Source organism: Caretta caretta, chromosome 10 (genome assembly GCF_965140235.1).
Source record: "Caretta caretta isolate rCarCar2 chromosome 10, rCarCar1.hap1, whole genome shotgun sequence".
NCBI lineage: Eukaryota > Metazoa > Chordata > Testudines > Cheloniidae > Caretta > Caretta caretta.
Genome location: NC_134215.1, coordinates 62778204 through 62806074, shown reverse-complemented (window position 1 = coordinate 62806074; position 27871 = coordinate 62778204). Strand labels below are relative to the sequence as shown.

The 27871-nt window shown below is 39.2% G+C and overlaps 2 protein-coding genes across 8 annotated transcripts in view; both read left to right on the top strand.

The window, feature by feature from the left end:
• LOC125643772 (tropomodulin-3) overlaps window positions 1–3585 on the top strand; it is a 43783-nt gene extending 40198 nt beyond the window's left edge. For all 3 annotated transcript variants that reach the window (XM_075133083.1, XM_048866926.2, XM_048866924.2), the window contains one exon: window positions 230–3585. In XM_075133083.1, coding sequence (XP_074989184.1) covers window positions 230–264 — 35 coding nt within the window. In that variant the 3' untranslated portion in view covers window positions 265–3585. The remainder of the gene's footprint in view (window positions 1–229) is intronic.
• Window positions 3586–12018: 8433 nt separating this feature from the next.
• Window positions 12019–27871, top strand: part of LEO1 (LEO1 component of Paf1/RNA polymerase II complex) — a 167757-nt gene continuing 151904 nt past the window's right edge. For 4 of the 5 annotated variants that reach the window (XR_007358976.2, XR_007358975.2, XR_012670240.1 and 1 more), the window contains exons 1-11: window positions 12021–12178; window positions 14135–14926; window positions 15422–15526; window positions 16308–16402; window positions 17119–17264; window positions 20325–20409; window positions 20795–20889; window positions 21152–21286; window positions 22423–22558; window positions 25058–25244; window positions 25926–26023. Coding sequence is in view for 2 of the 5 variants with exons in the window: in XM_048868224.2 (XP_048724181.2) it covers window positions 12121–12178; window positions 14135–14926; window positions 15422–15526; window positions 16308–16402; window positions 17119–17264; window positions 20325–20409; window positions 20795–20889; window positions 21152–21286; window positions 22423–22558; window positions 25058–25244; window positions 25926–26023 (1932 nt within the window). In the remaining 3 variants the exon portion in view is untranslated. Of the gene's footprint in view, window positions 12179–14134; window positions 14927–15421; window positions 15527–16307; window positions 16403–17118; window positions 17265–20324; window positions 20410–20794; window positions 20890–21151; window positions 21287–22422; window positions 22559–25057; window positions 25245–25925; window positions 26024–27871 lie in introns of all 5 variants that reach the window. The other variant, XM_048868225.2, reaches the window with a different exon arrangement.

The following is a 27871-nucleotide window of genomic DNA, read 5'->3' as shown; positions in this document are numbered from 1 at the left end:
ATCTTAAATTGTTCATGAGTATCGAAATAAGGTACTCAGAGTTGCTAATAAGCAAATTTGAAATGATAAATAGTGCTAAATGTTAATTAACCGTTTGGAATGAAATTTTACATAGCTGAAAGAATTGTGGTTTAAAAGGTTAATGACTACTAATTGTCCTGTAAGCTGTTGAGATATTGTGGAAATTCCTAAGAAAGTTATTGTATTTTCTTTTTTCTTATGGACACAGTTCGCAAGAGAAGGGTTGAAGGAGACTACCAGTAAACCATGCTGCTGCTAGAATTGCATTGTGTGAAGATTTCAGAGGTCCTCAAGGCGCATCTGCTAATCATGGGTGTTGGCAATCTCAGACTTCATTTATTTGGGTAGAAGGGAAAAGACTGGAAACCCCATTCCTTTTTAGTAAAGTTATGTTTAGATCTGTGTAATATGCATCACGTATTTCATTTTGTGACATAGTAACTGCACTAGACTTTGCAAGATCGGTTTTTTGAGAACTTTTTTATATTCAAGACTTTAGCTATACTTTCCACTAAAATAATGTAAATTTTGTAATCAGTGGAGTAGTTGTCTGTATTCAAAGAATGATACATGAAGGGATCAATGGGCAAACAATGGAGTATGTTTCTGATAGGAAAGCTGGGGATGGTTATTTAAATGGCAGGATTTGTATATTTTTGAGAACAATGTTTTAGAGAAAAGGGATTCTTAACACAGAACAATTGGACTCTTATTTTGTAGCTATTACTTCAGCCTTCTTGTTAATATACACTGAACTTAAATCTTTCACAGCTGTCACAGTTGCAGTTCCTTTTTGTCTTGATTCAATAATATGCTTTATTGATACTTTGATAAAGCTCGAAAGTCATCCCTTTTCTGATGAAAACGTGAATTGAATAAGGGTTGTTTCTGCTCTCCAATACATTTGGAGGAGAACTAATTAAAAGACGAGGGTGGGTGTCTTGAAAAATCAACATCTGTACTAAACCAAAAAAGCCTCCAAAGGAGCTTACATTTCTGAATATTCTAAAAGACTGTACTTTGTTCTGATATGTTTAAACTGGACATCTTTAGATTGACTTAGTACATTCATCAGCATTGTTTTAGATTATATTCTTGTATAAAAATGTATATCTAAATACCTTAAATGACATAGGAGTTTTCTAGCAGTAGTGAACATGCATTCTTTAAGAAATGCTGATAGTATGCTTAGGAAAAGCAGTCCTGTGCAGCTCTGAAATCATATACGTAATCTCCTGTGGCGGGTTGCAACTGAGAAATTCTGTTAAACTAAAAACAGCTGTCAACCATACTTCCTGTGAAATAGTGACCACTGTACTAGACGGATCTTTACCTTCCACTCTGATGAAGGGTCCTCTTGTTCCATCATCACAACGTGTTATGCAGAAACTTAACAAGTGTAGTATCTAATTTGCTTTGGATATTAGATCCATGCTGTTACTCCAAGCCATTTATTTTAAAGAGAAATATTTAGAGCTCTTTATCTAGGAAAACAAATTAGCAAACAAAAGTCACTGCAGTTTCCGTACATAACAGCTGTGGACTCCTTTGTAATATTACGAAACTTAGGTTTTATTTTGATTGTGCTATTTTTGAATTGCACTATACTTGATTGCACAGTGTTGATCATTGGACCATAACAGAAGTAAAAGCATGTTCTAAGGAATTGGACAGTCTATTTACAGTGACTTATATAATTCAACTGACTTAACTGTCCAGTATCCATAAAATTAACATAAATACCGTAAGTTTTTGTAAAAGCCATATATAGGTGGTGTGGAGAAAAATGAGATTTTTGTATCGTGCTGTACGTAGAGTTTTACAATGTACAAATTTTTCTTTAGAATAATCCCCTATTATTGTGCCCGCTTCTGCGCTACTACAAATCATGTTTTAGGTCTTTAAAAAATACAGACTTCAATCTGAAAATGAATTAAAATTTTATGGCAAGTACACAGCGACTTTTAAACTATAGTACCTTCATTGAAGATATAAGTAATTAGGCTTTTACAAGGGTGGAAAGATGAACTATCATTTCAAAATTGGAAATGTTGTGGTTAATTCTGAATAAACATCAGTGTCTTATGGCCTAAAAGACATGGATGTAACTGTGTAAAAATGAAAGGAAGTTGGAATGAATTCTATTGAAAAACCAAAGATTTCCTGCACTGCACATTTTTGAATGAACAGAAATATGATGGTGTTGGTCATAAAGACTCCTTTTGCCTTTGGTTTACGATATTTAAATTTTTTACATAATTTAAGCAGACTTTGTTGTGTGAATGCTATCCCAAAGTTTAAGTTCTTATACATTTACATGCAAACATATATTAAAAGCTAAGTGTTTTTTCAAGAGATGGTGCTATTCAGGTGTGGCCAAAACATGGTATACATGTATTAAGTTGTCTGAAACTATTTTACGGTGCCTAATGTTTAAAACACCAAGGAATCATTTTTGTATCAAATAAGCAGGCTGTAAAACCTTCTCTTCCTTCTGTTGTCAAAGGGTTGCATATTTATAAAATCTAATTTTTGTAATATCTGTTTGATCAGCCTCTAGGCAAATTAGCCAGTTACTTTATATTTGTAACTGAAGATAGAGGAGGAAAATGAAAGGCGATGAGGTGGGGAGAGAATTGGTAATGAAAAGCATTTTTTCTTCTCTACGCTACTTGTTTGAGTTATATCTGGCTCACCAGTGGCATAAGTGGAAATCAGTGGTTGGTTGAAGACGTAGTGGTCAGGAGTCGGGTCACAGTTGAAAGTAATGGGTATCTTTGTGCCAGATCCTTAATAGCATTGCCCCAGTGAAATAAATTTAGTAGCTCTGTTGTGAACGGCTGAGGCTAGACACGTGGTGGCAATCGTAGCAGAGAAATCAGACAGATTGGACATGGAGAATTAACCATAGGTGCTTGTCCCTCCAAGTTAGGTTTGAGGCACATTTGGCAGGGCAATATGAAGATGCTTTAATTGCTGCCTGTAATTTACCTTGCGTGTGGATAAATGAAGGAATCCAGTCTCCAGAGCTGTCAAATACCATAATCCAACTCAGCAAGCAAAGCTGACTTTTTGATTTACTGGCTTCAAATATATAGTAAGGTCTTGGGTATGATGAGCTCATATTTTATGGGTGGTATTACTTTAGCAATAAATTACCATAAAAACCAGGCTGCTTTCAAAAAAGAGGTGGTGATTATGTGCTTTTTTTTTTAGTCTAATTGATTCATGGTTAATTCACTTTTTTTGAAATATGCTCTAAATCTGGAAAATCAAGTAACCACACATTTTGTTGATAGTTTTGGGTTTCATTCTTAATACACAGACTCATGGACTGAATATGTTTCCCAAACATTCTGTAAATTATCTACTTTCAGTTATACTCTAGAGAGATGCCCTCATCATCTCCACAGCTTTTTGTATGAATAATGCTGTTTGTAAGCTATGAATTACAGAGTCTGTTAAGTTTAAGTTTCCGTTGAGGAAACATGAATTGAGTATTTTAGCATATCAGCACTGTATGCTGTCAAGCTGTATTACATTAAAAATTCTGAAACCTCAAAATATTATTTGTTTGGGTTTTTTAACAGAGCACTAATTTAACAGAAAGGTGAAGCTGGCATATACTTCAGGCTCCTGCTTGTACCTTTGCCGTTGGGAATGCTTGGGCCCAAATGGCTCTTCTGGGAGTCAGCACCTGTCATTGGCTATAATTTGATTTTCACATGGGAAAAATGTTAGCATACGGCAGAAAATAACAAATAGTGGCAAACTGTTGTCAACCCAGTTTCATGCACGCAGCTATTTAAGCCTATGGACTAGATTTGTTTTAGCTTCTGCTGGGATAAAGTAGACTGCAGGTTCCTAGCAACACAAAATCTGCAGCCCTGCTGGGGAACAAGCTATTTGTACTCTCTCCCTCTGCCTTGGGGATCTTAGAACTGTGGGCTCTGCTAGCCAACAAATAGAGCTTGGCTTGGGACGATACAGGATCTAGGAACCCAAGCTATGCAGTATTTTCAGTACACCTCCTAGGAATCTCTACTGGCAGGCTTCTGTGTATCCCCAGCTAGGGCAAAACTCCCTCTCCAAGACAGCTGCCTTCCTGGACATGATGGAATCAGAATTTACAGTCCTGCACCAACAGGGGTAACTCTAACCCAGGAGTATCTACTAAAATATAATCTATGAAAGTCCAAATAATTAAAAAGCAATCTGTTCCATAAACCTGTAGTCTTGTATGGAACTCATGGGAACGCTTCAGTAGTCTTTGTTGAGGTCAGTTCATAAAAGCAAATTGGGTAATAAGTACATTAAGTATGGTCTTGAGAGAAACTACTTAAGTTCCAAAATTAATACTTGGAAACATCTGTTTTCCAACCAAATTTCCTTTGAACTCTTGAGTCATATTAATAGACATATTACATAATTTTGCCTAGTAAAAGGACACACTGTCTTGGAATGTCTCCTCATATGTAATAGTGGGTAATACCTCTCATGAGTTACATTTCTAATACTTTCCATTTCATCATGCAGAGGCCTTGAGAAGTATACCAAACACCTAGCCAGGAACAGATTAGAAAAATTTGGGAGGAAGAGGTTGCTATCAACAAATACTCGGGTGACCCAATCTCTCTCCCCACCTCCATCCTTAAACAGCTGCTGGAATCCTACCACAGGCCTGTCCTAGGCCCTGCTTGTGAGGGGGAGTTCTCTCTCATCAACTACTTAATACATTTAAAGCCACCATCCCAGCTGTTGAAAGTGAAAAGCACTCGCTGCTGCCTGTCCAGGAGTGCCACTCTTTATTGTCTGGGTGATGGAAGTAGGTAGGTGGCCTCTTTCACCCCCTCTCCCCAGCCTCAATTGTTTGGATCCTTCTGCCTCCTGAATAGCTCCTGCTTTGTGCTGCTGCCAGGCTCTGATTTCAAAGCAGCAATGAAACAGATTAAAATCAATTCCTTCATGTCAGTTTCACTGGTACCCAGAGGGTACTGAATTGTAGCAGTGAAGGGAACCTGAGGCCAGGTCTACATTACTGTGGTAAATCGATCTAAGTTATGCTACTTCAGTTATATGAATATGCTCTCCCATTGACTTCCCTTACTCTTCTCAGAGAGGTGGAGTACAGAAATCAACAGGAGAGCACTCTCCCATCAATTTAACACGTCTTCACCACACCTGCTAAAGAAGTGCCAATTTAGCTCTGTAGTGAAGACATGGCCTGAATCTCATCAATTTAACTCTTCTGCTTGGAAAAAACTATAAGCTTATAGAGAGGCACTGGGCTGTCTGCAGATCTCATTTGGAAAATTATCTTTGTTACGAGGGTTAGAAATTTAACTTTTTTTTAATGAAAGCTCAAATTCTGCAACAAGGTACTTAGTTTCCCCTTCTTGCCCCTCACCCAATTTGCCAAGGAAAATGTGTGGCGGGAATGAACTGTTTCCAAGCTTTTGCCGTACAATATTAAAAATGCCATGTTGTGCATTAAACATGAGATTTCTTTTTAAAAAGCAAAGTCAGCAAAATGGGGCAGACTGCATGAGTGGATAATACCTAATTTTAAAAAGTTTAATTTCTAATAGCTCTTACGGCACATCTTATCTGTAGATCTCAAAGCACTTAGCGAAGGAGGCACAGATTGTTATCCCCACTTTACAGATGTGTAAATCATTTAAATTCATGAACTTGAAGCCACATCTCCCCGGCCTCTGATTTTTCCTTGTACAAATGGCTGCGCGGTGCAGGGCACCAATCCTTGCTGGCAGCACCAGCACAAACCCCAAGGCAGCACATTATGCTGCCCTTGGAAACAGCTATTCAGGAGCAACAGCTGGGCACTGCAGGGAGCCCTCTCTTCTCCCCCCCCCAAATCTCTGCCCATGCTTTGGAGGCTGTCATGACCACAAAAAAATCCACTGGTGGCCACATGAGAAACACTGATTTAAAGTATTCTGAAATGTAGTTAGCAGGCTAAATTCTGTCACTATTGATTCACTGTGGTGTAAATGAGAGCAAAACTTCCCCCATTGTCACCTGGCAAAGTTTTTATATATTGTGAAGCAAAATTTGGATTTTATATAATATTTGCGCATTTTAAACTGCCCATTTACCTGGAGACAAAGGGAAAAGCAAGTCACCCTTCTGGTAGAACTCTTAAGAATGTAAGCTTCTGCTTGACATGAGTGTGTCATGATTAGACTTACATTGTTTACCAGCTCTAATGGTGCCTATTTCTGCCACACTAGTGAAGGGATGTAACTGGTTCTCCCCAACCCAGCATCTGAGCTTGCCTCTGCCCTGGTTTCCCCTCTCTTGGTTAAGCTGGTATGTCAGCTTATAGGCCAGTACATCAAAGTAGCTCCTACATGTATCAGTATTTCAGTCCCTTTTCTCAGGGCTGCATTTAGTGTTCAAACACACACAGTTCAGCATCCATCAAAATAGAAAAACCAGGTCCTGCTGCCTGGTTCCTCCTAAGACCTCTACCTCAGAGGGCTTCTGCTGCTGCCTGTTCCCAGCCAGCTCTTTCACGTAGCTGCTGGGGCAAGCTCTCTTCCAGCTCCTTTTCCTAACCCAGAACCTCCTGCAGAAGCCTCTTTGCAGCTCTTATCCTTAAGTGAGCTGCTTGTTTGCCTTTTATTGCACTAATCTGGGAGGCAGCCGGTCAGTTACAGGTGGGGACTAAGCCCAGTCTGTAAGTACTACATGGGGAAGAAATATTTAAGAATGGCTCTTCAATTTAGCAGAGAAAGGTCCTGCAAGATCCAAGTGCTGGAAGTTGAACCTAGATAAATTCAGAGTGGAAATAAGGCACAAATTTTTAAAGGGAGGAGGGGGAAGAGCAATTAACCCCTAGAACAATTTACCAGTGTATCTGACAATTTTAAATCAAGATTGGATGTTTTTCTAACAGATCTGATCTAGAGATTATTGTGGGGAACTTCTACGGCCTGTGTTATACAGAAGGTCAGACTAGATCATCACAGTGATTCCTTCTGGGGTCGGAATGTTTGAATGTATGAACAGGCCATCCCACCCTGTGGCAAGGGCTCATTGAAAATGTTCGATTTCAGCTTCCATTTTTTCCTGGTCCAAAGCATAACATACAAAAGCTCAATGCTCTGCAATAGATTTTATGCTAATATTTTTTGAAAGTTAGTGGAAATACCAAAAAGCAATGATTAACATCAAGTGTAAGAGCATGAATTGTTAAGGTGGATTGGTTAGGGTGATACCAGGAAAAAAGTAATCCTTCAGTACATCTCTTTTCTGTCCCTTCCATTAATGCACATTTTGGGTGTGTCTCCAATAACAGGTTTTTAAATGGTACCTAAACTCATAACCTTGCTTGTGCTGTGATGCCAGAGTTTTCTTACCCCAGAGGACTATGGGAGAAACTTGCAGCATAGTTGTTTGCAGTTACTATTGCTCCTGATTTGACTTGGTCAAGATTTGAAAATCATTTTGTCAGGGGATTAAAACACAAAAAGCTGTTTAGTATTCTGACCTGCTGTGACGAACTAAGTAACGCTGATATTATTTGTAGGAAGATGGTACATGCCTCTCTGTGTTTATACTGCGTTACTTGCTATGGAGTTAGATCAAAGGGGATTGTTAAACCAAACAGGAAAAGTAAAACAATGTCATGGTGAGGAGCATGCCCTCAAACACTAGTCATTTATATAGCTGTGATGGGAAGAAAGAGATCAAAGGCAGCAATAAACTATTGTGGGTCTGAGGGCTTAGGGGGGGAAAAAAAGGGTTGAGAGAGGCTGCCTAGTACTAATTGAGAGGCACAGAGCAAGGCTTGCTGTAAGCATGCCAGGGCAGAGATCTGATGAGCTAAGCAAGGACAAGCTGACAAGTTAGAGCTGTGTTTAGGCTTTAATTCACCTCTTTAACCCAATGCACCTAAAGATGGTAGTATTCCTGTTGTCTAATAAATACTCTGTTTTGAAGAGGCTGTCTAGTGTCACTCCAATCATCTGCTGGTTGCAGACCTCCCAAGATGGTATGTTTCCAACAGGAGCAGAAGCTCATTTGGATTTGTGGAAGTAGTCACAGTGAGAAACAGAGGTGCTGACACCAGGGCCCTAGTTACAGACTTCCTCTTGAGCAGAACGGAGGCCCAAGGCCTACCACAAAGAAGAAGGGTGCGCTCGTAGGAAAAGATTGTATACAGATCAGAGGCAGAGTGCGTCCTGCAGATCTGTCATCTGCCAAAAGCTATTCAGAGTTAACTTTCTGCTTCTTAACGGGCCCAATAGTTAAATTACAAATATGTTGTTTCTGCTGTTACTAACAGGCCCTGCTTTATTCTGAAGTTGTAGAACAGGGTTTTCTTGTTTGCATGATAGAATTATAAGGCTGTCCTATCAGTGTTGGACAACATGTAGGTAATTCTAAAATAGCAATGTTAGACATCTTAACAGAAATCTCACATTACCTTAGGGCATTCCTCTTTAGGTTCAGAAGTGCATATTTGATTCTAAGCATTTTTCAAACCCAATTATTTAATTCTGCAAGTGGTCCTTGTATTGAAATTAATTATTGCAGGGAGTTTTCTTATTTTGGAGTCCACAGTACTTTCCCTCTCTCATGGTAGCGTAGTGCTGCAGGCTCTGGCTATATGGCACAAACTGGCTGACCAGTATATATTTTAATACCAGCAGTGTTTTATGTCAAGTGTCTGCTTTCAGTTAGAGCACTTTTACCTCTGGCACAAAAGTTTGTGTTTAATTCTTATGCCAGAACTATGGCTTAACAAAATGCTGATTTAGCAGTGTCCTTTGGGAAGGGGGTGTTATGATGTTTTCTTTGCCTATTAAAACACAACTTAGCTCAGTGAGACAAGTCCTCCCAGGGGTCCAATCCTATGCACACTTACTACAGTGGACAGTTCTTACGAATGTTTTTGTTGACATTATTTGAGCTACCTTATTGCTAAGCACAAAAAGATGGCCATATTTGCCTAATTACTCACTGCTCTAAGGGCTTAAAGAAAGGCACTTGTAAATTGCTTTGTTGTGTACTACTTCTAACAGAAGATATTCAAAACCAAATTCTACTTTCAAATTAATGAAAATGTGGCAGAGAAGAGAATTAACCCACAACTATTCACTCCAAAAATTGAAGTTGCTATGTAATTTTAGTATAGGCCAGGCAACATTACAGAATGATTTTATAATCTTCACTAGTGGTAGATGTGCTCACCAATCTACCTGGACAGATTGGCTAATAAAAATTAGAGAGAGAAGAGACCTACTCTGTCATCTAATGTATCCTGCTGTTGATGCAGAATTGTTCCTTATATGTGAAGTTCTGTGTATTCCATGATTCAGCGGCTTTAGAATTTGATTCAGCAGACTTAGAATTTGATCCCTTACCACACAACTATGACTGAGAATCTCCACTTTCATTATAAAAAATAAATTTGTTTCTAGCCCTCAGGTTGTGAAGAAAAGCTGGAAAACATGCACTGAATGTGATAGCTAGGCTATCTGCCTGAAACAGTTCTGAGAGTGGTCAACCAATCCCACTCATCTTAATGGATTGTTGGATCGGAAACTGAAAGCATCTGCAGTATATTGTACAATGAAAATGTGGGGTGCAGTGCAAATTTAAGGAATTTAATATCAAAGTAAAAAACATCTGGATGACTCCTATTCCCTATATTCAATATAATTATATTTTTTACAATTAAAAAAGGTAAATGGAGTAAAATATATGAAAAGCAGAATTTGTTTATACCTTTTCAAAAGGTTGAATGTTTCTGAGAAAAGCATACTAAGATTTCAGAACAAAAAGTATCTCAGCAGCCTTGTTCCAAGCGATTTATAAAAGGATTAGTAAGTGTCGTGGGGGGAATTTCAGCAGAAAATTATATTCTCAGTAACAAAGCAAGATAAGAAAATGGACAGAAAATCAGAGGTAAGTCACTGGTAGAGTAAGTTAAGGACAGTTATGAAAAATATGGGACAGAGTTTACTGTAGGACTGTGGGGTGGTAACTGCCTGAAAATAAACTTTTATGTGATCCACTTTTACTTTCAGAGTAGCAGCCGTGTTAGTCTGTATTCGCAAAAAGAAAAGGAGTACTTGTGGCACCTTAGAAACTAACAAATTTATTTGAGCATAAGCTTTCGTGAGCAACAGCTCACTTCATCGGATGCATTCAGTTTTCCACTGAATGCATCCGATGAAGTGAGCTGTAGCTTACGAAAGCTTATGCTCAAATAAATTTGTTAGTCTCTAAGGTGCCACAAGTACTCCCTCACTTTTACTTTGTAACTCCTTACTGGAGATGGATTGTAGAACATGAGATATGAAGAAAGCACAAAACCTTACTGTGTAGGACCAAGACACCGGCTGTCATAGTGTGGATCCCCTCCTGCAAAACACTACGCCTTGGGGAATTCCAGAGGATTGTGGGAAATGAACATTTTTCCTTCCACCATGACCTTAACAACATCCCTCACCACCACTTAAAGTCACATAAGCCCTTTTGGATTCAGACATTTAACCTACAACAATGCAACTTCAACCTTGATTAAACTTGGAAAGCCAAATGGAGTTCACAAGAAGTCACAAATAAACTACCCCATGAAAGACCCAATCCAGAAGAGCCTTGGCTTCGATCTCCCATGGAGCTCATGGGTAACCCTAAACTGCATCTGCACAAACCATGGCAGAACAGAACATGGAACATATAACAACTCAATGCCTGAATCACAAATACAAAGGAGGCATCAAAGCAATCCACTCTGCTACTCCAGACACAATTATCTGGCTTAACTATCTACATGTAAAACTATAGTTGTTGTTCTACATTTATATCAGCCATACAAAGAAAAGAAGAAAAGTGGATGCCTGAGTCCTGGGATGAGTGGTCACTGGGGTGGATGCCCTGACCCCCATATTGCAAGTGAGGACAAGTCCGTAGGCTGGCAAACCTGAGTCAGTGGTCCCCAGGCTGGGTAAATGCCAGATCCTGTGTCAATGTGAAGCACCTAGGGGGATGTGATGATAGTCCTGGGAAGAGTTGTCCTGTGTGGGTCGGCAGGAGGGTCACTGGACCCTGTGTCATGGGGTTCCTATGGTGAGGCGGATCACTGGCCCTTTTCTCTGGGGCTGGGGCCAGTGGGGAGGGGTGGTGGTGGTGGGGTTTATTAGCCCCTCACTCATAGATTTCAACGCTAGAAGGGAGCATTGTGCTTATCTAGTCTGACCTCCTGTAGAACACAAACTTCCCCAAAATAATTCCTAGAGCATAAATTTTAGAAAAACAGCCTGTCAATTTAAAAATGGCCAGTGATGGAGACTCCACCTTGACCCTTCATAAGTTGTTCCAATGATTAATGACTCCCCACTGAAAATGTAACTGCGTTCGTTCCAGTCAGACTTTGTCTAGCTTCACCTTCCAACCAGGGCCTCGTGTTCCACCTTTCGCTGCTAGACCGAAGGGCCCGTTATTAAATATTTGTTCCCCCTGTAGCTACTGACAGGCTGTGCTCAAGTCACCCCTGGCTCCTCTCTCGGTCAGACTCAAGCTATGGAGTTTAGCACGCTGAGGCTGAGGCACGTTTTCAAACCCGTTAATCGTTCTCGGGTTCATCTCAGCTCCCTCGCCAATGTACCAGCATCCTGCTGGCCCTGTGGGTACCAGACCCGGCCCCAGCATCCCAGCAGCCATCGCACCTGGCCCAACTCAAATACTCCACTTCCCAGAGCCCTGGGGTGGGTGTGGAATCACTGTCCCCGTCCCGGGTGCGTCCTGGTGCCGGGGATCGTGGCCAGGCCCTGTGCAGGCTGAAAGGGCGAGAGAGACTTGTGGGCCCCTGCCGTGGGGGAATTCCGTTAATGGGACGCTGCCCCTTTAAGGCTCCCCCCGCCCCCTTCACCCCCATGCCTGGGTCGGGTCAGCACAGGCGGCCCCACGCCCCTGACCCCGTACGGAACCAGTCGCTCCGCACGCGCGTCACTGGCTGGCGCCGCAGCCCTCCCCAGTTCCCAGCGGCGCGGCAGCGCCGGAAAGGAGGCGAGCGAGGCCTGCGCTTTGCGGCTGCGTCGTGCCTGGCGCCGGTGAGCCCGCGCCATGGCGGACATGGAGGACCTGTTCGGGAGCGATGTCGACTCCGAGCCCGAGCAGAAAGGTACCAACGCAGGGTCCGCAGAGGGGAGAGAGGCCCGCCCCGCTGCGCTTCCCGTGTTTAACCTTCTCTGCCCCTTCCCTCCCCCGAACGACTGGCCCGTCCTTCTGCCCCAACGGGGTCCCCCCCTCCCCTCCCTTTATCCTCTCCGGCTGCTGGTTCCCTTCAGTCTCCACCAAGGCTTTGCCCCTTTTCGTAAGAAGTGTTTGTGGTGGGTGGGCTTTGCCCTGCGGTTTTGTACTTGGCCCACCGGGGCTGACTTCCTGCCTCCCGCGGTGATTGCACCCCTGGGATGCCCCTGACAAGTGCTGCAGCCAGGGGAGGGGGGCGTGTGTCCATGGCCCCTGCTCTGGGCCCGAAGGGTTTAATTACTAGCAATACCCCAGTATCGTAGCCTGTTTTATTACAGCTGCTGTTAGAGGTGACCAAGTTCTCTAGCCCCAGTATTCGACTGTGGAGCTGACAGGGAAATTGCTTAACCCGGGTGGTTCTACTGATTCTGTTGATAGTAATCCCCCTACCCCCGTTTTTTTCTGCTTAATAGGTACTGCATTGTAAAGGACTTCAGCTCTTTAGTGAAGCAAACAGATTGCCCCAGCTTGGGCATAAGAGATACGAATTTAATGCAACTAGATCTTTGTTCTGTTTTTAATTTTATAAACTGTATAAATAGGGGCAAATATTTGCTTTATATAAACTATTATTTATGAATTTCTTTGGGTTGAGATATTGTTATTTGGATTTTTTGGCAAAGCATTTTTTTCCTGGGTGCAGAGCTAAATTAATATTTAATAAAGGAGAGGAAAGAAAGAATACACTTTTCATCACCTGTCTTTTGGAAAACTGTCTTTTTTTCTGGTTTAGTCTAGAACTTTTTTTCTTATTATGTTAAACAAGTTTTCAATTTCATTTCCTTTTCAGTACATCAGTTCCAGTTAAAATACATCTAAAATAAAAAAGTACATGTTTTAGGACTGAGAGTTTAGTGAATGTGCATGTCATAGTGTATTAGTTTCCCTTTAGCATGATCTTGCATAACTGACTTTCATGAAATTGCTGCAAAATTGGTTTCTGATTATAAATTTGATAATTAGCCTTTTTACTCTTTGAGTATTTTTATGTTTAGATATGTTTGTATTCCATGAGTTTCCTGCTTGTACCTTTTTATCCAGAAAAATAATCTGTTAATATAATTTCTATAACTTTTTCTTTTTACATATATTTGTGATGATCACCGTGGTTCCTTAACGTAATTCATACGTCACAGTTGTCATCAACAATTCAAAGAAAAATGCTGAAATAATTTCTTTATGGATATTGTCCAGATTGGCTTGTCCAAAATTTGAGCTTTTTTATGTTTGCGAAGTTCCTGTCATTTTATGTAATTTACTCTTCAGAACAAACCCTGTTTTTTTTCTTGAATAAAAATTAGTGCTGCAAACCCAGCACTCATGAGTAGTTCTGCTGTAACTAATTTGTCTGTGGGCATGTGTTGGGGAAAGGCAAACAAATTGGATTTGAAAACAATTTCAGTTTTGAACTCACAAGATGTTATAAACAGAGTAAAATGTTAGAATAAAAAAGGTTTTTTAAACTATCAAATTTATCTTTGTCTCCTCATTACCCATATAAATGTACAGTTTTTCTCTGACTGCTAGTAGACTTCTGGTTTCAATGATGCCTTGTGACAGGATCACAGACCAGTAATCTGTCCTTTAAAAAGGAAAAAAAAAAAAAAAGAAAAAAAATTGCCTTTTAATGTCACAACTTCATTAGCTGTTTTTTTATTCTTATCATGTAAATAAGAGCATGCAATTTACTTTCATTATTTAGGTGCGTGTCTCATGTCCCCTCTTATATTTTTCCACTTTGTCTTAAGAAGTGCTAATCTTTTTGTTATCTCCTCATCTGGCGATCTTTCCCCCAATCACTTTTAAGTGGGTAATATTTATTTTCCAGATTCTGACTCTGGATCTGACTCTGACTCTGATCAGGAGAATGCTGGCTCTGGCAGTAATGTTTCTGGAAGTGAGAGTGACAGAGATGATGACAGAGAGGCAGTAAAGCCCAGTAATAAAGAATTATTTGGAGATGATAGTGAGGATGAGGGAGCATCTCACCATACTGGGAGTGACATTCGGTCTGAAAGATCGTACAATCACTCTGAAGCTTCGGGACATTCTGAGCATGAAGATAATGACCAGTCAGATATAGATCAGCATAGTGGTTCAGAAGCTGCTGATGACGATGATGACAGAGGACACGGATCAGATGAAGGTAGCCGTCGCTCAGATGCAGATGGATCTGAAAAAGCAAATTCGGAGGATGAAAAATGGGGCAAAGAGGACAAAAGTGATCAGTCAGATGATGATGAGAAGCTCCAGAATTCTGATGATGAGGAAAGGCCGCAAATCTCTGATGATGAAGAGAAGGTTCAGAACTCTGATGATGATGAAAGGCCTCAGATTTCTGATGATGAGGAAAGACTACAAAACTCCGATGAGGAGAAAATGCAGAACTCAGATGATGAAGAGAGGCCTCAGATCTCTGATGAGGAGAAGATGCAGAATTCTGATGATGACGAAAGGGCCCAGCATTCTGATGAGGAGAAGATGCAGAATTCTGATGATGACGAAAGGGCCCAGCATTCTGATGAGGAGAAGATGCAGAATTCTGATGATGACGAAAGGGCCCAGCATTCTGATGAAGATCACAGGCGTTCAGATGATGAGGAACAGGAGCATAAATCTGGTAGGATTGAATACAGTGTTAATGATTTGACTATAAATAGACAAATTAAAATATCGTCATCCCTGACCTTCACAGGGTTCTTGTAGTCATCTCATAGTTGAGATAATTAATCCTCCCGTTGGGTGACCTTTTCTCAAAGATTGATTCTACTGTCTTTTCATAAACAAAATCAAATCTTAATGTTGAGCAGACTGAACTGTCACCATTACAATGAGGACCCTAAGTCATGTGTTTTCTTGTTGGCTTGTCCATAACAATATCACTTCTATTGTCCTGGCTTGAAATGATTCAGATTTGGTTATAAAATTATTTATTAATTCCAGTTGACTTCTAACAATAATAGTTTTTTAATAAAGCTTGATTCACCCAGTAAACGTCAATTATTTTTTCATTGTTTGAATTAGTTTACTTATTAATACAAGCTGTGGATAGTGTGAGATGTAAAAAGATGCAGAATGAAATTCTTAATTTGAGGAGATATATTCTCTTTGATAGAGTCTGCAAGAGGCAGTGACAGTGAAGATGAAATTTTGCGAATGAAACGTAAAAAACCAATTGCATCAGATTCAGAAATGGACAGCGATGCAGAAGGACAAAAAGGTAATTGGCTGTTTTTTCAAATCGCTTCTACTTTATCTGGCATTAAGCATACATCCACTTTAAAACTCTGTATGACTGGAAATATTAGCTGAGGAAAAAACTAGTGATGGATTATCTGGTGAGTTGCAGAGCATAACAACTAAGGTGCAGCAATAGAGCTGTGTGGGGAAGCTTGCACAGTTCGAAGTCATCTCTTCCCAGTGCTATCACGCTTTCACTTTCCTTGGCAACAGACTGAACTAATTTTTTTTAAATGAAAAATCTGGTGACATCATTATATCCTAATTTCTTGCTGCAAGATCCTGGAAATTAGTGAGTCTGTTGTTTGATTATGGGAGACTTGGAGAATATATATTATTACCTACCACACTTTGCTTGAATGGATGGAGGTGTCGAATCTGCCTTTGTCCAATATGTTAACATCAGTTTAACTTCAATGATTAACCAAAGTTTAAATCATCTAATCCAAAATCTGTCCCTCTCAATTGCTCAGCTTTCACTCTTGGTCCTTTCGATGTCATTGTTTCAGTAGTATTCCTGTCATAGAGTCTTTCCAAGGTAGATGTGACCTGAATTTTTAAGTTTAAAAAACTTTTTTGTGAGGGAAGAGACGAATCACCTTTTCAAGGCCTCTTTGAACCTCCTAGAGAAATGCACAAAATAGGAAATCAATTTTTTTTTCTGCTTTGCAGGTCACTTTTAATGATCTTGTAGATGACTTCTAGTGGTAGAATATAACAGTTTCTCTTTCTTCCTATATGAAATAATTTTTCTATCGAAGATCACAGAGATTCGATAGATCTGTTTGGAGGTGCAGATGACATTTCTTCAGGGAGTGATGGGGAAGACAAGCCACCAACTCCAGGGCAACCTATTGTAAGTCCTTCAAAAGAATTTGCCTGCTATGCCTCTTACACCTGGCCCAGCAGTCTAATATAGAGTTTTAAATCCTAGAGGACTGAGTTTTAGCATGCTTTAATGAAAGACTGATAATTTAATGAGAACTCATAAATGATACTGCCCAGGCAGAAAGAATCACTATTAACAGTTTCACCTCTTATACATGGCAATGTACGATAGGGTCACTTGTTTTTCTGCTGTTGTAACTGTGGTTATATATTTTGAGTACGTTCTGATTATGTCAACAAGTAGAATATAGTACTATAACTGTTCTAGATACTTGTAGTAAGGCCTGTTGGAAAAGTACTTTTGGGATTAGATGGCAATGGATTCAAAGCCCTTTATATCTAAAGGCCAGTTTTAGTCTAGGCAAAGTTACCACCATTTCCTAGCTCCTTGTAGAAGACCGATTTATTTGGATCAGTCCCATGCTTTTTATTTCCATTCTCTCTTGGTATCTTGAGCTAACATTCATAACTGAAATCACTTTAATGCTTGAGTACTGTGTGTGATAATTTTATCTCAGTAGTGTGTGCTTTGCACAATCAATTCCGTGTGGGTGGGTGGATGGACAGAGAGAGAGGTTTTCCATATGTTTCAGAGCAAAAATTAAGTGGTCAGTGGAACAACCTGAACAGTCTGGCTTTTTTCACCTGCATAATGTAATGTGGTTTTGCTACTCCATCCATTAGGATGAGAATGGACTGAATCAAGAGCAGCAGGAAGAAGAACCTATTCCAGAAACGCGAATAGAAGTAGAGATACCAAAAGTAAACACTGACTTAGGAAATGACTTGTATTTTGTGAAGCTGCCCAACTTCCTCAGTGTGGAGCCCAGGTAATACTGCATTTGAGTCTTTGTTAAAGGTGTTAATTATTTATACTCACACTTAGTATTTCCCTGTATTGCTTTTGTCTAGTAGTCCAATGAAATTTCTGTTGGCAACATTAAATATAATTAACACTGGGGTGCATACTTTGATATAGTCGATCAGATATTCAGATCACTTTTCATTTTACAGTCTTCTTGTAAACTAAATGTGTAGGTTCAACCTGTTAGATACATGCATTTCGTAATTTTAAATAACTCCTTTTTATTTTGTATTAATTTGACCCTGTGAGATTAGCCATTTTTAACTGGTCTACCTATAAAATTAATCATCTCACTCTTGTCTAAATCAGTAAAAGAACTAGTGATTTTTTTTTGTAAGCTTGGTTTGCAACTCAAATGAGTAGCTCTGTCCTTTTTAATCTATTTTCTTTAATTGCCTGTGGCTGCATTGCACTATTCTCCTGAATTTATAGCTATCTTGCCTTTCTTCAACACCGCTTTAGATTTTTGGTGAACCTTGATACTTTCATCCTGAATAATGGACCATATATTGTAAAACCAAATGATCTTCCTTTGAGATTTAATTCAGAGTAAACAGCTTGTTCAGGGGACCTGCGTATTTCCTAAATCAAGGAAATCTGTTTTGATGGCATTTAATTTTATCTGTATGACTCTTCTCAATAGGCAACCTTGTTTTGCAAATCCAAAAATGATGTACTGAACATAATGTAAAAAGTAGTTTAGAGAAGCTTTGAGCTGTGATGTATTTACTAGAACTGTGCATGGTTTTCAGGTTTTTAGTTTAGTATGTATCTTCACAACGCATCAGTTTTAAAAGTCTAGTGACTTGAAACAGTAGCATGTGCCTAATGAGTTCATAGTATTATAAAGACTAGCTTTTAAGATTATCTGTTGAGTTCTAAACATGTAGTTTTCATATTTATTCAGTTTGAGGTTTAATCTTCTAGTGTATTGTAAGCCATTTAATTTAGCCAAATGACACAAAAATGTACTTTTGAATAATAGAAGCACTGCTTTGGATTTTAGAATAAGCTTGACCTCATCTGTTTGCTAAATTACTATTTTTTATTCATTGAAGTCAGAAGAAACTATATTATGATCATCCAGACTGACCATCTGTATAACACAGATCATAATATTTATCCAAAATTTCTAAGAAAATAAATTTCTTTAGCTCCTTATAATACTACTCTGTGACTCCAACTGCACATCAACCAGTTACAAAAAATGTTTTGAATATTGCTTTTTCTAAACATACCACTGACTTGGGACTTATATTATTGGATCTTATAAAAGGTGTCCATTTCCCTGTAAATCTAGGCCTGTTCCTGACATACTCTAGTTTGGTGGTTCTCCCATTCTCCTGCTGCAGACCACTTTTAAAGAGAACTCTTCTTTTGGACCACCTCTATCCCAATGCACCATTGCATGATTTTCAAAATGTTCTGTTCTGTGGCCTGTCAGGAAGTATTTATGAGCCAATAGCCTTTATGATTGAAAAGATAATGTTCCAAATGTGAACCTTTGTGGGTCAGGATGTACAGAGTTTGAAGGTCTACAGACAGACTACTGCAATGCTTTGCAGCAATTGACAGCTTTCTCAAAAAGCAGAAAAGTGAAGCCGACAACTCTGGTCGCTTTCGCTGCTTCTCCTCCCAACATTATTTGCAGCCATAAACAACAGCAAGGGCAGATACTGGAGATTTTAATGGGTCAGTACCCAAAAATGGAGACTAAGGGCTTGTTAACACTTGAAACACTACAATAGGACGGCAGCATTGCTGTAGCATTTCAATATAGACACTCCTTATGCTGATGGGAGGGGTTCTCCCCACTGGCATACATAATCCACCTCCCTGAGAAGTAGTGGCTAGGTCGACAGAAGAATTCTTCTGTGGGCCTAGTACTGTTGACACAGGGACTTAGGTCAGCTTAACTACACTACTCGGTGATGTGGAATTTTCACACTCCTGACCAATATAGTTAAACAAACCTAAATTTTTAGTGCAGGCTAGGCCTAAAATAGCAATAATTTAGCAGATTAACAGCTTCTCTCTGACCCACTTTCTTTTCCTTTACAGCATCTGGGAGAGGAAGTGAGAATGGCAACTCCTCCAGCTGTCAGGCGTAGTGGAGGAAGAAAGAAATTTGTGTTTCTGCCTCTCCCTTCTCTCAGATGGGTTAGGTGTGGGACTGTGTCAAATCTGATACCTATTAGAACAGTGGAGGGCAACCTGTGGCCCATCCAGGTAATCTGATTGTGGGCCGTGAGACGTTTTGCTGACATTGACCGTCAGCAAGCATGGCCACCCGCAGCTCCCAGTGGCCGCAGTTCGCCGTTCCTCGCCAATGGGAGCTGTGGGAAGCGGCGAGCCGCAGGGATGTGCTGGCCGCCGCTTCCTGCAGCTCCCATTGGCTGGGAATGGCGAACCGCCGCCACTGGGAGCTGTGAGGGGCCATGCCTGTGGACGGTCAACGTCAGCAAAATGTCTTGCAACCTGTAATCAGATTATCCTGATAGGTCACATGTGCTCCGCGTGCCGCAGGTTGCCCACCAGTGTATTAGGCTCATATGAAAGATGATTCATCCAAATGTTGTCCTGGCAGGAATTCCTGCATCCTAACCGTAATAATTCACAAAATCTTTATCACACTTTAAAACTCACTGGACCAGGCTGATCATATCTAGTCCTAGACTCAGGCCTAACCTCTTATTTGCCACAATGGGACCTCGGGGGAGGATACCACATTTGAGGTAGACTTTTTCTTTTTAAAAAAGCTATTCAGAGATTTAAAAAGTTAGAAGTGGTTGCAGCTGATATTATTGGGAGACTTTAGGGTAGGTCTCCTGTGGTTTAAAACCTCTCCAGTTTATTACATGGTGGCAGAAATAAATGTACGTATACCATGGCAGTAATGTCTACAGTTGTGTGTAATATATAATTTAATGGAATCACAAATTTATTTTTAGCAATCCTAGAATAACATGGGTTTGCTTTTTTGGAAGATAGGTGAATAAAGAATACATTATCTAATTTATTACAGACCTTTTGATCCTCAGTATTATGAGGATGAATTTGAAGATGAGGAGATGCTTGATGAAGAAGGTAGAACCAGGTTAAAACTAAAGGTATAGCTGTAATTTTCTTTCTGCATCTCACGTCTTTCCTATTAGGTTCTTTCAAACTACTATATAAAACAAAACGCCTGGGGAGTTGAGAGGTGATGGTTTGAGTCACACTTTTCATAGATATCCCCTGCTTCTTGTTCTACCAAGAAGTAAACAAGTTCAGCACTCATAGAAATTGCTTAGCTGTTTTCTGTTGTATCTACTTTTTTCTTTAGATGCAGTGTAACTGTTCTGCAAAAGCTTTTCTTTTACCCTGCACGCAGAAGATTCAGCTAACTACTGGCACTTGATTCTTGACCTCCCAATTATATCTTTTTTCAATATTCCTTTAAGCTAGTTCACATTTTACTTTATATACATGTTTACAGGCTTTCTGTTCCAACAGGTGGAAAACACCATACGTTGGCGAATGCGACGAGATGAAGAAGGAAATGAGATTCGAGAAAGCAATGCACGGATAGTCAAGTGGTCAGATGGAAGGTTAGCTTAGGTTTTTCTAGACTAGGAAAACATAGTTGTCAGATGTTCTTGCATATAAAAGTGAGGAGTGAGTGAAATTTGAAGTTCTTGCACAATTTTTCTCAGATCTTTGAGCAAATATTGTACTACTTAGCTAATAATATTTCAATCCACATTATGCATAAAAAAGAGGGAATGAGAAGGCTTCCTTTGTTTATATTGGTGTAAAAACAGAATGAGTCACTAAATACGAAAATAACTGATATATGAATCTTTTTTCAAGCATGTCGCTGCATTTGGGCAATGAAGTCTTTGATGTGTACAAGGCACCATTACAAGGAGATCACAACCATCTGTTTATCAGACAAGGAACTGGTCTACAGGGCCAGGCTGTGTTCAAGACTAAATTAACCTTCAGGTAAACATACAGTTCATTAACAGAGCTTGAAGTCATAGTACAGCGTTTTGGTATGAAATATTTGGGTCTTAAAAGGTGGAGAAGAATTAGTAAAGTAATGGATCATTAGTTTTTCTTTTATTACACCTTGTATGGAAGAGGTTTTTTTTAAAAAAACCCACTATTTTTAAAAGAATTTTCTGTCCCTTGAAAAGTAAGGCTGGTGTTGATGTATACACCTAACTATGGCTCAGTCATGAGTTTTATAGGCTTCCTTTTGACTTCAGTGCTGGCCGTTTTGGGATCTGAATATCAATTGTACAGAGACTGCCAAATTGTTTGAGTTTATACTGTTGCTGAAGACCAAGACTAGCATGCTGGCTACACTTGAGACCTAAGTACATTTCTCTAAAAAGTGACATCTTGGGGATGCCATGTTTGTCTCGCCTTTTTACAAGCATAAATGAAGTCAGAATTTGGTCCTGCAATCTGGATTTCATTGATATGTGAGCCAGAATACAGGCCAGCATCCTCTTCTCTCCCATAGCATAATAGGGAATAAATAAATACAAATACTGTTTCACTTTCACTGAATACATAGGGAACAGAAATGTTCAGTAAGAAGCTGCCATTTTTCAATATTCACTTTTCAGAGTAGACCTGCACATTAAGGTAGCTAGGTCTGAGACCAAATCTCCAGGCTTGAAAGGCCAGTGTGCTATTTATTGCACTATCTAGGCTGACTATATTTTTGTCTGTAATTTTAATATTTAATTTAAAATTTTAAAATGAGAAGTTTTGGTGCGAATCAGGAGGAATGTTGATGTTCTTTGGAAAAAAATCTCCATACCATACTTCACTGCTATGAAGATGGTGACTATGACCAGAAGCATAAATGTAAAGTGGAAGGAGAAATATTTAGGTGTGTAAGAGGATGTGGAGGATTTCTTAGGGGAAGGGTGATTTTGCTAAATATTTTGATCTATCAGATAATTCTTGTGTACTGTACATATTATCTCTTCTGTTTAATTTTTTTTTGCTTTTGTATGGATGAGTCTTTGATTTTCCTGATTGTATTTGTGGCATGTCTGTAATTGTTCTTGGAAAGCAGAGGTGTCCTTGTGAGAAGTGTTTAACCTATAACAATTTTCTAACAGGCCTCACTCTACGGACAGCGCCACCCACAGGAAGATGACTTTGTCTCTTGCAGATAGATGTTCAAAGACCCAAAAAATTCGTATCTTGCCCATGGCTGGCCGTGATCCAGAGTCTCAGCGCACAGAAATGATTAAGGTATTAATTATGATAAGGAATTTTATTACTCTTTAGATCAAAACTTAGAATTAACATTGTTCATTTCAAATTGCAAATATCATGTCTGAATATTCTTGGGTATTTATTGGGTTTTAGTAAAATAAATTAAGATGCAATCTCTGGTGCTGACATAGAAATCACAACAATATATTCTATCAGCATCCATTTTTATGCTCTGTGGATATGGTGCCTGGTATAGTGGTTACCTTGTAAACTAGGAGGAGAAATTGTAAGAGTGTAAAGTACCCATTTAACAAGAGATTTCAGAAATAACAAAATTAAAAACAAATATTAAGAATACAATAAATGAAGGCCTTGGAAGTAAAATTTTGAAAAGGCTTTATTTTTAAGATGAAATAAACATTCATTTTAAGGTGATGTGTTGTATTTTCCAGCAGTCACTAAATGACTCAGACTTTCTAGTTCATATTTATGTGGACTGTGTACACTTAATTTGCATATTAAAAATTATATCCCAAATTCATCAATGGGATAGGCAGCTGCCACTCCATTGTTCTACAGGGCCTAGCACAATGGGGCCCCAATCCTGACTGAGGTGTCTAGGTGCTGCTATACTCTAATATGGAAGTTATCGTGTATTTGTCAGTGGAAATTTTTACATATTAACTTGCATTGGAACTTCCTATATGCATGCATATGAAGAATTTGCTCCTTTATCATTTTTCCCTGCTGCTTTCCCTTCTTGGTAACAGACAGACTTCCATGGCTTGACCTTAATGTTAGGAAGCAGAGGTGCCCTTATAAGAAGTGTGTTTAACCTAGAACGATTTTCTAACAGGCCTCACTCTAAAGACAGTGCCCTCCACAGGAAGATGACTTTGTCTCTTTCAGATAAATGTTCAAAGACTCAAATGAAGGTATTTCTTCATGTATATTATGTAAAGTTGGTTGCCAAGTGTGTGAACATAGCAGCCAGTTGTATAATAATCACAGTAATTTATGCCTCTGTTTTGTGGCAGAATTAATGCCCAAGTCTGCCATTCCTAGCCTGGCCCGCTAGGGGGACTAATTCTTCTATTCAGCCCTTCGCTGATTTGTTACCTTCCTCGTGAAATGCTGTGCCTCCTGTATAACATTCTAGAGCCTATTGTAATTTCATAATTAAAGAAACTAGCCCTATTCTAGTCTATCCCCTTTTATTTCCCTTCCAATCTCTCCCTGTCACCATTCCAAATAATCCTTTGGCCTGAAAATTCCCATGCTTAGTCTTAAAGCAGAGGGGCTAAGAGATGGTTCTGGAGTTTTTGGAAGCAAATCAGCCAAACGTCTTTATTTATAAGGCTGTGAAAATTAATGTTTTTGACTTTTAACAAAAGTAACTTTTTTTTGTTCTGCTACTAGACTTTTCATGCACTTGAGGACCATTACACAGGCAACTGTGCAAAAGATTTCACCCCAAAGTATACATTTATTAAAAGTGTCCTTGCATTCTGACTGTTTACATGTCACTAGTGTCAGCAAAGATTACAATTGCTATCGAGGTGTTGCTGTCCTAAAATAAGCCCGGTGAATGGAGTATTTACTATTACCTGCAGAAACAACTCTGCAGAGCTGCGGTTCTGAGGTGCTCCGCAGGCCACAAGGGAGCCCTGAGGAAGGTGCTGGCCCCTATCCCCACAAGATGGGGAGTTTTTCCAAACCTTCAGGATTGGGGGCAGAAAATTGTAGTGTTTGCTTCAAAGCATGGTCCCCTTTCTGCTTCTGGGATTTGTATTACTCCTTTGTTACAGCTGTAAATATGTTATAATTCTTAATTTTAGTAAGAAAACAAAAATCTAGAGATGAACAAATTTACTCAAACATTCATTTAAGTATGATGCTACAGATGTAAATATTAGTTTTTCAAAATTTTGTATTAACTGAAAATAACAATACAGTGCTACAGGAAAAGTAGTGCTAATTGAAAATGTCATTCTTGGCACAGTGGGGTGAACAAATCAGTGTTTATCATATTTGTTCTGTATAGGAAAAATTAAACTTACACAGCAATCCAGAAACAAAAAGTAATGGTTACCTTTGTTACATTTTCTCCTAGCATATTATGATATTGCACAGAATTTAAGTTTAATCATAAGTACACATTGTTGCCTCTATTTTTAAACTGTTTTAATTCTTATAACATTCACAAACCTGATTTTGTAATCTTGGAAATTAAGCCTTTGTCTCTGATCTGCATTAAATAAGAAAATAAGGAAACGTAAAGCTAAAAATGTTTCAACCAAGAGAAATATCAAATATAAAAAATACTTTGCCTGATTCTCCATAGTCCTGCACTGTGTGTAGTCATTTACATCAGTGCAAAGTGAGCATCAAGCTGTACCATTCTGATTTGGTAGAATTTGACATTTTCTTTGCACTGGTATAAAATGACTACACGAGGTGCAAAGCATTGGAGAAAGATGCCCTCTGGGTATAATTCCTCAGAGTTCCTTACATGCTGCTGCTTTTCCTGGACAGAAAGAAGAGGAGAGGTTAAGAGCTTCTATTCGCAGGGAATCCCAGCAGCGGAGAATGCGGGAGAAGCAGCATCAGCGTGGGCTGAGTGCAAATTATTTAGAACCTGATCGTTATGATGAGGAGGATGAAGGAGAAGAGGCAATCAGTCTGGCAGCTATTAAAAACCGCTATAAAGGTGGTATAAGAGGTACAAATAAAATCTGAATGTAACTTTTTTTTGTTAATATCTGATGAGTGCAGCCTATCTAATTCAAATTAACTGATTTCATGGGCTAGACCTGATGAAATAACAGATTTCTCAGAGCAGTGCATAATGAACAAGGAAACTACAAAGAAGGCTCAATCTGTTTAATTATACTTTGTGTATTTATTTATAGTTTGTCATGAAGATGGTGAGATCTTGGCACATTATTGAGAGAAATATCAGGCAACAGTATATGTGATGGTATAGTTCAGGGATTGGCAACCTTTGGCATGTGGCCAGTCAGGGAAAACCGCTGGCTTGCTGGGACAGTTTGTTTACCTGCTGCGTCTGCAGGTTCGGCCAATAGCAGCTCTCACTGGCCGCGGTTCGCCGCTCCAGGCCGATGGGCGCTGCAGGAAGCAGCGCAGTCTGAGGGATGTGCTGGTTGCCACTTCCCATAGCCCCCGTTGGCTTGGAACAGTGAACTGCGGCCAGTGGGAGCTGTGATCGGCCGAACCTATGGACGCTGCAGGTAAACAAACTGTCCCGGCCAGCCAGCGGTTTTCCCTGACTGGCCACGTGCCAAATGTTGCTGATCCCTGGTATAGTTCAAGGTGCTTTGGCAGGCATTGGCATTTGCAGACCAGTCTTTACCTGGGTTAATTTTTTTTTTTTTTTTTAAAGAGGAACGTGCTAGAATCTATTCTTCGGACAGTGATGAGGGATCAGATGAAGACAGAACGCAGAGACTACTCAAGGCAAAGAAACTAACTAGTGATGAGGTGAGAGAAGCATTTTATTTTATGGTGAAAGTTGGTTGACTGAAAATGAACAATTTGTTTTTATAATTTTGAGTATTATTGTGAAAAATGACTACTACTCTCTGCTTTAATGACTGGATACATCATATTTATCCAGCTAAGTTCTTGTAAATTGAGATTTTTTCAAGGTTTTATGGACCCAGGGATTGAGGTAAAGTTAAATTTGATATGCTTTCCATAATAATAAAGCCATATATAAAAGCTAGGTATTTCTTTCAGAGTTCTCAAAGCCTTTTGGAAAGGAGGTAAGCATCATTCCCATTTTACAGATGGAGAAACTGAGGCACAGAGCAGTTGACATGATTTGCCCCGGTTACATAGTGAGCCGGAAATAGAACCCAGGGCTCCTGAATCTCAGTCCAGTGCTCTATCTACCAGGCCTTACTGTCTGCACCACCCTCCCCCTGATAAACTTATGACAATTCTGTTCGGGGGGAGGGGAAACCCGTTTCACTCAGCACTATTCGTAGATCATTGCTTTTTAAGGGGAAGAGTTAAATACTAGTATACTATTAATCCTTTGATAAAAGGAGGACTGTGGCACTTACAGCTCATGTACTGTCCTAGGCATAATATGAAGGAAAATACTGGCTACAATATTAAGGTTTCTGCCGCCTTTTTTTTTTTTTTTTTAAATTCCCCGTAAAATTGTGATGGCATCTCTACCTCTAAACAATGGAAATTCCATCTAATATTGCACTGCAACGTCATAATTTATTTGGAGTCAAAATGCTGGTGTAGGATTCAAACACAGAATGTCCTTGCCCAGTAGTAAGAGCTGATAAAATTCTACTGACAATTACATGATGGCCGCCTTGACTCTGTAGTAGATATATATGACATATATTATCTGTAGGTCAGATAATATATATCTCTAGCACTTCTATCTTAATCTTAAGTTACTTTGTTAGAGGTAAAAAGATGATTTTTGCACTTGAATGGCATCTTGCTTAATCTTACCTTCCTAGTTTCCTGTTGATGTCCTTTATTAAATTTAAATCAAAAGTTAGTATATACAGAAGCATAATCTATGGAAGTTTAAAAATGAAAGACCTATTAATCAATTTAGGATTGTTGCCTACAGAATATTTTCCCGGCCTTTGTTCAGTCCTGATTTTAAACGAGTCAAACAGTGAAGCTTCTACAGTTTCCCTTAGGAGATGATTTTATCATTGCAAAATTTTTTCAGATATTCAGTTTCAAATTTTTCAACTGAATTTCATCTCATCAGTCCTTGTTTGTCCCTTTTGTACTACTCTAATAATTAAGAGACTACTGAAGTAACTATATCAGTGTAAAGTCTTAGACTCTCATATAAAACATTATATTCTTTTCTTTAATTAGTAGTAGTTTTTTTGGTATATATTGATTTATGCTCATTAAAGTGAGACAAATATTATAATTCCATAATCTCACTGAAATGTCAAAATTATATCTCAAAATGACTCTTGATTTCTATACGGTATAGCTTGCAGTGTGATGTACGGGACCTGATAATACGAAAAATCTTTAATTCATTGAAAGATCAAACTTGTATTCCTCCAAAAGTTATTTCAATGTGTATACTGCACATATATAAGCTGTACCATGATGTATACCCCTGATCAGTAAAACCCTCATCAGGTGTATTTGTTTCCTAATCTTGTCCAAACCCAGTGGCTAAAACTGGGATGTTGGTTAGGATTCCATTCTGTGTTGCTGTGTCTGAGATAATTCCAATTACAGTGTTAGCAGAGTGACGTTTGTATTAAATAATTAAAAGGAACTGGAGTGTGGTGAAATAACTGAAAGCAAATCACTGAAAGCTTT